This window comes from Orcinus orca, chromosome 1, assembly GCF_937001465.1.
Source record: "Orcinus orca chromosome 1, mOrcOrc1.1, whole genome shotgun sequence".
Taxonomy (NCBI): domain Eukaryota; kingdom Metazoa; phylum Chordata; class Mammalia; order Artiodactyla; family Delphinidae; genus Orcinus; species Orcinus orca.
The window spans coordinates 195749512-195762852 of NC_064559.1; the positions used below are offsets into that span (position 1 = coordinate 195749512).

The 13341-nt window shown below is 56.8% G+C and overlaps 1 protein-coding gene across 3 annotated transcripts in view; it reads left to right on the forward strand.

The window, feature by feature from the left end:
- WNT4 (Wnt family member 4) overlaps nucleotides 1–12128 on the forward strand; it is a 28585-nt gene extending 16457 nt beyond the window's left edge. For 2 of the 3 annotated variants that reach the window (XM_004272512.4, XM_049701879.1), the window contains exons 3-5: nucleotides 8026–8157; nucleotides 8255–8397; nucleotides 9114–12128. In XM_004272512.4, coding sequence (XP_004272560.1) covers nucleotides 8026–8157; nucleotides 8255–8397; nucleotides 9114–9581 — 743 coding nt within the window. In that variant the 3' untranslated portion in view covers nucleotides 9582–12128. The remainder of the gene's footprint in view (nucleotides 1–8025; nucleotides 8158–8254; nucleotides 8398–9113) is intronic. The other variant, XM_049701883.1, reaches the window with a different exon arrangement.
- Nucleotides 12129–13341: the final 1213 nt, after the last annotated feature.

The following is a 13341-nucleotide window of genomic DNA, read 5'->3' on the forward strand; positions in this document are numbered from 1 at the left end:
CAGCGAGGGCTGCTGGGCTTGTGGCAAAACCATTTGGATGTTGTTGGAAACCAACTGGGATAGAAATTTGGAAGCCATTCTCCTGGGAGTTGGCAGGGGCCAAAAAGGCACGATTATGCTTGGCATGACTGAACATTGCTGCTTCGGAGAAGCAGCAAAGGCCCAGTGAGTGGCCTGGGAGCAGAGGCCCTCCCGGGACCACGGTGCCCCTGCCGAGGACCCAGGGCTGTCTGTCTGATGAGGCCCAGACACTAGGCTCAAACAGCAGACCCTGGGCACAGGAAGCCCCTGGCACACAGTAGGTGTTCCGTGTTTTAGGTGGACTGATGAATAGACTGGCAGGGTTACGTGTGCCCGGCCCTGCATACCCCCGTGCCTTTGCACATGCCATTTCCTCCACCCCCAAACACCCAACCCTCTTTCTCCACCAGCTCAGCAGCTCCCTCCTCCAGTCTGCCCAGCTCCTGCAAGCAGGTGGTTGCTTTTTCCACTGGGCTCCAAAGCTCTTTGTTCATGCTGGGGTTTTTCCCCCTTTTTTTGGTAATTGTTTTGATATAGTTTCAAACTTACAGAAAAGTTGCAAAACTAGTACAAGGAATTCCCATATACTCTTTTTTAAAAAATCTCTATGTGATGGGTTTATTCAGTCAGCTACTTTCATTTTCTTCTTTTTAAAATGAGGTATAATTGACATATTGTATTAGTTTCAGGTGTACAATATAACGATTCAGTAAGTCTAGTTAACATCCATCACCACACAGTTGCAAACATTGTTTTTCTTGTGGTGAGAACTTTCAAGATCTACTTTCTTAGCAACTTTCAAATATGCAATACAGTATTATTAACTGTGGTCACTACGCTGTACATCACCTCCTCATGACGTATTTATTTTATCACTGGAAGTTGGTACTTGGTGACCCCTTCACGCATTTTGCCCAGCCCCCATCCCTGCTTCTGCCTCTGGCACCTCCAGTTTGTTCTCTGAATATATGAGTTCAGTTTTTCCTGTAAAGAATTGCCGTATACTCTTTACCTAGATTCACCAGCTGTTTACATTTTAACCCATTTGACTTATCAATTTCTCTCTCTCCTTTCTCTCTCACTCTCTCTCTCCCTTAATACACACACGTGTACACACACACACACACTTCTGTCTAAACCATTTGTGTCCACGTGGCTTTCATTACACCTTTCACACTGAACTGTGATGCCTGTCTCCCCCACCCCACTCCCCCATCCCTAAACCTTGAACTCTTCCAAGGCAAGGGTAATGTCTCATTTACCAGTTTCCCAGCGCGTGGCAGAGCCTGGCATGGAGGAGACAGTCAAGGGGTGTCATCCAGTGGCAGAGAGCAAGTCGGGGCAAGGACTCAAGGGGCAGAAGAGGGGAGGCATGGGTCAGTGTGGCCTGATGCAGGTGAGGGACCCCGTCAAGAAGTGCTTTCCTCACCTGTGTTTGCACCAGGAACCAGAGAGGGGGCCCAGCCCCGGCTCATCAAGTTCAGGGAGATGCTGAGAATCCTACCAGGCTTGGCTGGAACCTGCTGTGGACTAAAGTCCAAGTGACTTGGTCAAGCATCCAGTCTCCTCAGGGCTGAGTCAGGGCATGCACTCGCCAAGCCAGCCACATGCGAGGCAAGGGCAGTCGTGTCTGGAGGAGTCTGAACTCTTCCCATTCGTCCATCCCCTCGCTTTTGCATTTTTTGTTTTCTTCCCTAGTAAAATTCCTCCTGGAAAAGTCTCAATTTATCTCCACTGAACAAGAGACGGGACTTGTCCCTCCCGAGGCCACAGTACCGCTCTTGGGGGGTCCAGGTTTGATGAGGCCATGCAGGGAGAGCACGGGCAGCATGACCTTGGGGGAGGGACCTCACTCCTCCGAGCCTCGGTCTCCTCACCTGTCAGGAGGACCTGCACGTGTGCTTACCTCATAGGGGCATCACCATTTAGGGTGGACCTTGACCCCAGAAAAGCCATCCGTGCTCACCAGCTGCTGTGATTTGGGGCAGCAGCCGGCTGGGCAGGCCTTTCTCACAGCCCCCAGGTTTAGGGGTTGGGGGGCTAGGCCAGTGCCCGCATTCATGGGCTGCCTGGCTGGGGTCCTGACCTCAGACCTGGAAAGGTAATAGCTCACAGATCCCTCCAGGAGCCAGGCCATACTTGGAGGAGCAAAGGAGCCCCATTTGCTGAGGGCCTCCTTGGTGCCTCCTTGCATCCGACCGCCCTCACGACAAGTCCGAGTGTGTAGTATTGTCCCCACGTTACAGCTGAGATAGGAGGCCCAGCAGAGAGTGTGATGCACCTAGATCCGGGGCCTGACGGCTCTTGGCATGAGTTCCCGGGCAAGGTCCATCCCCTGTCCTAGCCTCAGCGTCCTCCTCCCTGGATGGGGGGTGGTGGGGCCACCCCAGGCCCCAGCTCCTGGACTTCCCATCAGGGTTCAAAGATGATGTCTCCAAAGACCTGCCTGGCTCCCAGGGCACCTGGGGGTGGGAGCAGCTCTCTTACGGCCAGCACTGCCCGAGGCCGTACAGCTCCAACCCACACCCCCTCCCCTCCCAGGCAGTGGAGACCCCCTGCTCCTGGCCTACAGAGGCAAGACTGACGGTGACATAATGGTGACTGGTGAGGACATGTGTAAGTCAGGGCCAAACTGTGCTCTAGGCTGAGAATCTGCCAGAAATTTGGTGAAGGTGGCATCGGGGGCAGCCAGGAATGGGGCAGCCGGTGGTTCTTGGCCGAGCAGGCGTGCAGGGCCAGACGTGGGATGATGGCCTCTGTGCGGTTCGGTCACTGCTTAATCCCTGTGCCTGGGGCAGCACCTGCACGAGGTAGGTGACTGATAAGTATTCGTGGAATGAACGACGAGGGTTTGAGGGTGGGAGGGAGAGGCCAGGGAGTCTGGCGGAAGTTCGGTGTGGCCGTGAGCAGGATGTGCTGGGGTCTCGGGGCGGGCAGGCCCGAGCAGCACGGGGAGAGGCGTGGAAGGCAGTGCAGATGCCTCTGCGCCTGCTTCCCTCCATCTGTAGACAACGCCGAGCCTTCCCCTGCCTTCTCACACCTTGCTCTGCGAGCTTGATGGTGTCCCTGTCCCGAGAGGGGACCCCACGAGCCCTGCGGCCCCTCTGGGCTCTGACTGCCATGTCGGGAGGCGATGTGGTGCACTGGTCGTAGCCGAGTGAGGATTCAGCCCAGGCTGTGTTTGCAGTCCCCGCGTGTCTAACCTCAGGGCACCTGACTGACGGGAACTTCAGGCTGGATCTAAGAAGTAGATGCTTTTCAGTCCTGGGCTGTGACTCCCTAACACCCGTGCTCTCACCTTTGTCTTCGATGTTGGCATCACTTTGGACCCAATGAGGGTGACAACATGCCTTTCTTCTGGGGACCTCTCGGGCCAGCTTCTGGTGCCATCTGATACATCACAGGAGGTCTGGGGAGGGGTTACCCCAGAGACACTTTGCACTGGGGGTTCCTTGAGGACAGACTCACCTCCATCTCCCTCATGCTGGCATAGGGCCTGGCTCACAGCAGGTGGCTAATAAACGTCTGGTGAGGGAGGAGGTGTCTCTGCGCTAAGGAAGCTTTTAGCCCAATGGCAAATATGTGGACACGTGGCCCTCAGGGGGTAAGTGCCCTACCGGTATTTGTTAGCGAATGAATAAAATGGCATTAATCACCCAACAATAACATTCACAGTAGCTACTATGTCTCAAGCTCCTACTCCAGGCCAGGGGCTAAGCACTTCCCATGTTTTACATCATTAGATTTCCATACCCACCTGAAGAGGTCAGAACTATTGTCAGCCCCATTCTATGGACATAACAACTGAAATCACACGTTTAGGAAGTGGCAGAACCAGGACTAGATCTCAGGCCCGCCAGGCTGAGCATCCACGCTCCTCCCGATACCCACCTCTGTCTCCAGGGAGCTGGGAAAGGCCTGTTCTTGCCAGCTCTGTACTGGGCTCGAGGGGGGCAGAGGAGGTGGTGAGGGACAGCGTGGCCCCTGGAGCTTCCAGTCTGGCTGCAGACAAGCACACAAGACACTTAGAAGATGAAACAGTCTGAGTCCAACTCTGACTGCGCGGGGAGGGCAAGCCAGGCCAGCCAGAGCACCTGGGCTCCCAGGAATCCATGATGGTAGGAGGGATGCGCAGAAGTACCAGGGCCTGGCCTGCTGGGCCAGTGTTACTTTCCCCCTGTTAGAACCGGGAAAGGTCACTACACTAGTAAGAGTCTTAACACGGCTTTGTCCAGCTCCAAAGCCTTTACTCTTTCCCCTGCCCTATATTGTCTCTTAAATCCAAAGAGGCTTCCTGGAGGTGGTTTCAAGAAAAGGTGAGCCTTTGCAGACAAGAGAGCAAAGGAAATTGGAAAGGCAGGCTGGGGGGGCAGGGATGGGGAGATGACAAGGGCAGTGCCTTTCTCAGAGGGCCGTGCCTCTCCTGCCCCACCTCCGGAGGACTCCCGCTGGGTCTGCTTTGGAAACATGTAAGTTATGCTCCGAATGACACTGCCATCAGGACACCTGCCTGATGCCCCGGGGATCCCCACGCCCGTGGCTTCCTTTCTAGCCCAACTCAGCCTCATCTGTTTCTCCTCCAAACACTCCTTCCTGCTCAAATGTCCTTCCATCCAGCATCTGGGGAGACAGCGCATGTGATGTGCTCAGAAGAGCACTGGCCTCGAGTCAGGCAGGCCGCGGTTCCAATGCCCTCTTGGCCACCGACTGGCTGAGGGACCCCAGACAAGCCCCCGAGCCTCACTTTTTCCTCCACAGAGCAGAGCTGGAGAGAGCTGGTTGCTCAGGTCGCCATGAGCTCATGGAAAGGCCCTGGCACATCGCAGGCCCTCAGAAAGGGTAGTTATCACTGGATCCCCAGGACAACTCTGAATTCCCGGCCCCAGGCAGCCTTAGCACCTTGGAAAAGATGGCAGTGACGTGGGACCTAGAGGACGCTCAGGATTTAGACCAATGGAGCCAGGGAAGAAGAAAGAGCAGGAAGAAAGGAGTTGGGTGTGGAATGGGGCAAATGGCATTATGGAAAAGGCAGAAGGCTGTAGGGCAGCTGCTAGCACCTTCGAGAGCTCTGCCTTTCCCTCGGCCGGCTCTGCTGTCCCAGGAGGACAAAGTCCTCCCCCTGCAGCTGGAACAGGCAAACCCCCAGACCAGGGAGCAGTTATCGACCAGGTCGCTGGGGAACTCCCCTCTGCCACCCTCACAGCCACACCACAATCCTTTTTCTGTGTCTCAGCGGTCTCTGCCAGGCGCCCCACTGGTGAGCAAGGCTCCAGCCGGGCAGAGGGGATGAGCCAGGAGGGGCCACAGCCCTGGAGTCAAGGGATCGGGACCCAGGGCCAGTCATAAAAGGCTGGAGGAAATGCTGCCATCGGCTCTCGGGACACAGTGGCTCAGCCACATTCTTCAGGCCTTCTGGGGCCTCCTGTGCTGAGCACAGGCCCACTGCTCACCATCCCCCAGTGAAGAACCCACAAAAGGAACTGGACATGTCCCATAGCTCGTGGCTTCACATATGGAGGTGGCAAGAGATGGGCTGTATATTCCTGGGGGCTCCAGGCTCTGGGCTCCAGGCGGCAGGATCATGTCAAGGTTGAAACTCTGGAGCTAGGCTGCCTGAGTCCGAATTCTGGCTCTACCACTTCCTGGCTGGGTGTCCTTGGACAGGTGCTTCACGGCTCAGTGCCTCAGTTTCCTTATCTATAAAATGGGGAGTAAAAGTGTCTACTTTGCAGGGGTGTTGTAAAGAGTATATAAATTATGTCAAGTGCTCAGACAGTGCCCAGCACGGAGTGAGCTCTCTCTAAGCTTTAGCTCGTCTTATTATCTTCCTTCCAGAACCTCTTCCTTCAAGCCCAAGTGGAGAGAACTATAGCGCCTTTGTTCCCGAGGCCAGGAGAAGGGGGCCTGTAGTCCTGGCAGATGGGTGTTGGTTGGGGATGAGGCAGGGGTCTCCCTGAGCCACCTCACAGGGAGCCCTGCACCCAAGGCTGCTAGCGCTCAGGGGAGGAGGTGGGCCGAGAGCTTGGGGCAGGCCAGGGGCTGCCTGAGGGCCCAGAGAAGCAGAGGAGAAAGGAACATGCCAGGCCAGGAGCTGGGGCCACCCTGCCAGTCCCATCCACCCTACTATCTCCTGCTTTCCCTTCCCCCTTGGTCTTTGGGGCAAAGATTTGTGCTGGTTCAGGCCTGGAAATACCAGAAATACCAGAAACTAAAGTCGTCTCTCTTTGGGCGGCCACAGCGCAAAACCAACCAACATGATCCTGCTATTAACCTCGATTAACTTGGAGAGGATTCCATCTCAGGCTGTCGAGGCCCCCGTGACTCCAGCCAGGCCCCCTCATGCCGGCCCAGAGCGTCCAGGCCAGGGCAGAGGGTGGGCCGTAGAAAGTGGGTGGCGAGCAGTATCCCCAGCTCAAGGGCCGAACCGAGAACAGGGCGTCCTGGGCCATGGGGGCCTGAGCTGCCCCCAACCCCAGCGCTCGGCCTCCACTGCCTGTCCACAGACACGGGCACAGAGGAGGTGATTGTTTCTGTCTGACCACGGCGACTGCTCCCCAGGGCAGCCGAGAGCACCGGCCTGGGTGTCACAGAGGTAATTGCCAACCACGAGGCCAAAGCCTCCCCGCTTTGCTCCTGTGGACACAGACACTCCAGCAAGAGACAGAAGGACAGTCACGGGCACACAGAGGCCCTCACAGGGCCCAGAGAGGAGCAGGGCCCGTCTGGTCACACACCCAGCCAGCCGTGTGCACACGCACCACACACACACACACGCAACACACACAAAGACACTCCCTCCCACCACCCACACCCCCAGAAAGGGTCTACATAGCAGCTACACCCCCTGAGGCACAGTTCCTAGGAGGATAAAAACACCCATTCAGGCAAGAGACAGGGCAGCCACCAACACAGAACCACCAAGAAGTCATGGGGCGGAAGGGAAAGACAGGCAGCAGAGGCGGGCAGACCAGAGTTTGAGTCCTGGTTCTATCACTTGCTGACTGGACGACTGCGACCCACTTCCCCTCCCCAAACCCGCACTGTGCCATCTGTGAACTGGGCACAGATAAAGCTTCCGATGGTAGAGGGCATCCCCTCTTCAGCAGTGATCCTGGTAAGCGGTGGGGCCATTGTCATTACGGTTTACTCTTAGAGGTATAAGGAAGCAAGGTGGTCTCAGAAATAGGCCCAGCCTCAGCAGGAAGGGCTGGGGCAGGCTCCTCGGGCGGGGGACCCCATCAGAGCCTAGAGGGGCCAGCTGGGGAATAGGCACAAAAAGAGCTGGGTTGACAGGCCAGCCTGCTACTTCTGTAGCCTTGGTAAGTTAATTCACCTCTCCCATGCCTGTCTTGTCTCTCATAAAATGACGTTAACATCACTAACCTCCCGGAGAGGTTGTGAGAACAGTAACTGACAGTGCTCAGAGCACTGAAGCTGGACCATCTGGCTGCTCAACCACATGCTGTGTGGCCTGGGACAAGTTGGCTAATCCCTCTGAAAGCGGGGATAATAATTATACTCACCTGACGGGTGCGGGGAGGATAAATGACCAGCACACGTGAAGGCCGCAGGGCAGTGTCCGGCGTGTGTAAGTATGTTGGCCATTGGTGGGTAAGAATAAGCAGCAGGGGCTTCCCTGGTGGCGCAGTAGTTGAGAGTCCGCCTGCTGATGCAGGGGACACGGGTTCGTGCCCCGGTCCGGGAAGATCCCACATGCCACGGAGCGGCTGGGACCATGAGCCATGGTCGCTGAGCCTGCGTGTCCGGAGCCTGTGCTCCGCAACGGGAGAGGCCCGCGTACTGCAAAAAAAAAAAAAAAAAAAAAAAAAAAAAAGAATAAGCAGCAGCTCGGCGTGACTCCTGCCCCACGGGAGTCAGCCTGCCTTGCTCTCTCCCTGGGCCTCCGTCGTTCAGGAGTCCCATCTACGCCTCTCCTCTAAAAAGGAGGGTGCGGGGAGGAGCACTGGGACCCAGCCCTGCCCTCCCTCTGCCTCCCTCCCACAGGGACTCGGGAGGCGGCCTTCGTGTACGCCATCTCTTCAGCAGGTGTGGCCTTTGCGGTGACGCGGGCGTGCAGCAGTGGGGAGCTGGAAAAGTGCGGCTGTGACCGGACGGTACACGGGGTCAGCCCACAGGGTAAGTGCGGGCGGTGGGGAGGGCATGCGTGGCAGGGGCAGGGGCCGGGGCCCAGGCCCTCACTCACCCGCGGACCCCGCATGCCCACCCCACCCAGGCTTCCAGTGGTCGGGATGCTCGGACAACATCGCCTACGGCGTGGCCTTCTCACAGTCATTTGTGGACGTGCGGGAGAGGAGCAAGGGGGCCTCGTCCAGCCGGGCCCTCATGAACCTCCACAACAACGAGGCCGGCAGGAAGGTAGTGCGCACGGCCCCAGCACCCTCACGGCCGGCCGGGAAAGGGCGGGCTCGGCAACGTCCCCAGACGCTCTCCCCCGCCCACCTGCCCCTCAGAAAACACTTGTTGGGCTCTGGCCGGTACCAGGCACCTCCTATGGGGCGGGGGGCACGGGGAGGGAGCGGACAGGTAAGCGGGCGTCACAGAACAGTGTGAGCGGCCCCCAGTGTAGCACACACGTCCCCCAACATGCCCCCGCCCACACATATATGTGCACACAGGTGTGTCTCCATCCCTTTGTCACGCACACACCCCCCAATAAGTAGCAGGGTTAGGATTTCTCCGTGTCACTACGAAGACCGTGTGCTTAACTACAATACCATTTGCTATCTCAGTACCTACTCTTCAAGGTTCCTGTGCAGGTTCAATGCAGCCATCTTCTTCCCCAACACGTCACCTTTCACTGTTTCGTATGACACTGCCCTTTAACATGTCTCTCCTCCATCAACTCCGAGTGCCCCAAGGGCAAGGACAGTATCTTTGTTCCCAACACAGCTTACCAGGTCACCGTGGCATACAGCAGGAGCTTAATACAGAGGAAGCATGACCGTACATCTGTCTCCGATTCTGCGCCATGCCCCCGTCCCTGCCCCCGCTCATCCGCCCCCCCCAGCCGCCCCTCCCCGGCCTCCCCTGACATCTCCTGATGGCCCCTCTCCCCTCCCCGCCCCCCGCAGGCTATCCTGACTCACATGCGGGTGGAATGCAAGTGCCATGGGGTGTCAGGCTCCTGCGAGGTAAAGACGTGCTGGCGAGCCGTGCCGCCCTTCCGCCAGGTGGGCCACGCGCTGAAGGAGAAGTTTGACGGCGCCACGGAGGTGGAGCCACGCCGTGTGGGCTCCTCCAGGGCGCTGGTGCCGCGCAATGCGCAGTTCAAGCCGCACACAGATGAGGACCTGGTGTACTTGGAGCCCAGCCCGGACTTCTGCGAGCAGGACATGCGCAGCGGTGTGCTGGGCACGAGGGGCCGCACGTGCAACAAGACGTCCAAGGCCATCGACGGCTGCGAGCTGCTGTGCTGCGGCCGCGGCTTCCACACAGCACAGGTAGAGCTGGCCGAGCGCTGCAGCTGCAAATTCCACTGGTGCTGCTTCGTCAAGTGCCGGCAGTGCCAGCGGCTCGTGGAGCTGCACACGTGCCGGTGACCGCCGCCCAGCCCTGTGCCCAGCAACCACCTAGTGGCCCAGGGAAGGCCGATAATTTAAACAGTCCCGCACCACCCACCCCAAAAGATACTGGTTGTATTTTTTGTTTTGGTTTGGTTTTTGGGTCCTCATGTTATTTATTGCTGGAACCAGGCAGGCGACCCCAAGGGCACCAACTGGGGCCTCCCTGAAGCCTGGGCCTTTGTGGCTGCCACTGACCAAAGGGACTTTGCTCATGCCTCTGGCTGCCCACATGTGGCCACTGCTGACCACTCACTTGTTATCTGTACGTTTTTCCACTTGCAGACTTAAGGTGGGTAACGAAGTGTCGCAGCCACATGCCTACTGACCCTGCCATCTAGGGAAAGGGGCAGCCCTATGGCAGGGGATGGTGCCAGCCTGATGGCAGTTGCACCCCACACTTACACACGGACCCCGGGCAGCTTCAGCCTGGTAGCTTTGTCTCTCAAGCCCTGTGGAAAAGGAATGGGCAGACACCAGGTCCAGGGCAGAAGGTTAATTTCAGGCCTCCATGAGCAGCCGGAGGTTCAGTTTCTGTGGAACCCTCCAGGCAAGAACAGCAGATGAGGTGAGAGCCAGTGAAGGCTGCAGTGCCCCCACCCCTAGCCCAGCCGCCAGGCCTCCCCTCAGAGAGGGGGACCCTCACTCCCTGGTCCCTCCCAGGCAGGAATATGGCTGCGTCCTGGATCAGAGACCCCAGCTGGGCCTTCACAGTGACGCCGTGAGCGTTGCTCCACGGTGCTGCTCCTCTGTGAAACTAAGAATGGAAACGCCACACGCACACAGGAGAGGGCCACGTGAAAAAGCCATCTCCCAACTTTTACTTCACTCCCTTAACCGAATCTATTGAGCAAATACTGTTCTAGGCCCTGTACTGGGCCATCTCACTGGATGACCACAGCAATCCTGGGAGGCCAACAAGACAGGGATGCATGCCTGTGCCCATTTTACAGGAGAAAGGGCAAGGCTCAGCTGGGTCCCAGAGCCAGTAGAGGCAGAGGCAGAGCCAGAAGAGCCCCCCAGCCAAGGCTCCTCCTGGACTCCTGTACCCAGAGGCCCAGAAACTGTAGGTCCCCCTGGGTCTGAGCCTCAGGGATGGGGCTCTGGCTGGAGGAAAAGGGGCTGGGAAGCAGCAGGAGCCACAGACCACAGGCTGAGCCAGAGCCCACTTGGTTCCCAAGGGAGGGCAGAGCAGGCTCTGAGGGAAGAGGTGGACAGTGGGAAGGCTGACGAAGTGAGGTCTCAGCAGCGGAGGGTACCGAGGGTACTGAAGCAGAGCCCCCAGAGCCAGCACCAGCAGCCCGGGCCTGGCCCTGTGCACCAGCCAAACCAGCAGGAGCCCAGCCCAAACTTCTGTGCGCAGGACCTGCACACAGCAAGCCCTGGCCTGACCCAACTGCTTCTCAGGTGGGCTCCCAACCACCAGAGGACCTCACTCTCAGCCCTCTCTCCAGGCTGCACCCACCCCGGGGCTTTCAGCTCCTGGTTTGAGGTCTTAAGCTCCAGGCTCCAGGTTCTCAGACTCCAAGTTCTCGGCTCCAGGGTTCAGCGTCTGAATTCAAGGTCCCAGATCCAGAATACGGGCTCCAGCCTGTAGACGCTCTCCCCCAGGCCTTGCGGTTTGTGCCTCCTGGTGTTGGCTCCCTCACGAAGACAGGGTCAACACCCTCGGCCCCCAGCCAAGCTCTCTGCTCATGTCCATCCAAGAAGAAGGCCAAAACCAAGTGAGAGGCTGGACCCACATTCAAATGTGGGGATAATCTCGGGGCAGGCGGGCTCTGATGTGGATGAAAGCTGAGCCGACTGTGTCCCCACAGCTGCCCAGCTGGGCTCACTGCTCCTCTGGCGGGCTCTGTTCAGTTGTCTGCTCAGAGCCAGGCAAAATACTATCCCTCACTGGCAGAGGCCCGACCCACACAAAGGAAGCAGTGGAGACCCCTCCCCCACCCCTAAGTCCTGTCCCCAGAGCCAGGGCACTAGCAGATTCAGGCTGGACGCTGGTGTGACGGGCACTGCCCCAGGAAGAGGAAGGATCTGCGCTTATTCATAGGCCTCACCTTTCCACCTACCAGGGGGCCCCTCAAAGCTCATCCTCCCGGCGTTCTGAAGGGTGTAGCCTCGGTGAAGCAGACTAGGTTCTAGGAACCTCTGCCCAGCCCTACCACCACTGCCACCAGCACCCCAAAGCCCAAAGGGATCCACAGCTGCAGGAAAAAGGAGCTTCCTTGGACACACCCAGCTCTAAACTGTCCAGCAGAACAGTTTAAAGAGGAACCAGCACAGGACTGACACAGCCACGCATCCTGGAAGCTGGCCAGAGGGTTCAAGCCCTGCCCGAAACCCTCTCCACTGGTCTTACCGCAAGGCAAAGGTGCCCTCGGAGGCCTTGGGCTGGACAAGCCCCAGCTCTGGATGCTGCTACCCCCTCTGCTGCCCCCACCTCGCCCAGATTTTTATACTAGGCTCCTTGCCTTTGTGACATCCCCATGAAATAGTCTGATGCACGATAAAATGATTATTTCTTTATCTTGCAATTGTGGCAGTGACTTTTTTGTAAAAGAGGGAGAAGAGCGACTTGGGGAAGGACATGGGAAAAGCAGATAAACATTATCAAATTCTAGAAATGGGGACACCCTTTGACCCCTCTCCTTCTGAATATCTAGTTTGAATTCACCTTTAACACCCAGAGGCTGTATCCGCATTTCACTGAGCCATGCATGATCAGCTGTTCAAACCTTGGCCTAATCCAAGGTCTCAGAATGCTTCTTGGGCATTGATTTGGAAAGGAGGGGCAGATACGATGACAGAGGAGGGTGTGGTAAAGTGGATGTCGATTGAGGAAGTGGGGGACAAATAGAAAAGAGTTTAGTTCCTGCCCAAGGACACAAGGATTCAAGGCCTGTGACTAAAAGTAAACTCCAAGATTGGAGCCCAGTCAGAATGAGGAGTCTGGATGGAAAACTCCATATAACTCCAATCACAGGTGCTGGGGAGACCCAAAGTGGCTTCTCAGGAACCTCAGTCTAGTGGAATGAAGTCCTCAGCCTTACCAAGGGGGCCATGGTCCCACACCCACACTCCGCCCCTACTGCAGTAAACCCACACCAGCCTGGGAACAGTTAGGCTACTATGTGCTTGGCTTTCCAAAAATTTAATGGGGTGTAAAAGGGCCAAAGCAAAGTGCTTTCAGGATAGCAGTGGTACACACAAATTTGTGAAGCATTGGGGAAGGGATGGGGTCTAGAGCATGGGAGGATAGAAAAGGACACATCTGCAAATCAGGGTCAAACGCAGAGAGAAAGAGACTGGTGATATAGAGGGTCCAAGATGGTAGAGCAAAGAGGTGGGGATGTCCGTGCCCAACCACCTTCCAGAACTGGGAAAAGGACCTAGGCTTTGCAATCAAACCGACCTGGGTTGCAATCCCAGCACTGCCACTTCTTCACTATATGGAACCTTGAACAACTCTTTGTCCCTCTCTGGAACTCATTTTCTTCATTTGTAATATGGGGCTGCTCCCCCTGCCCCAACTCCATTCATAATTTGGGGTTAAATAATAATAGAATCTATTTCTTGGGGATGTTAAATAAAACGTGTGAAGCTCAACAAATGGCAGCTATTACTATAAATATTATTATTCCCTTTTCAGGAATGCAGTGGGCAGTTAAGGGAGCTCTAAGATTGAGGGGATCCGAGGGAGGATGAGACGAGGAGGAAAGCAGACAGTGTGGGATAGGTT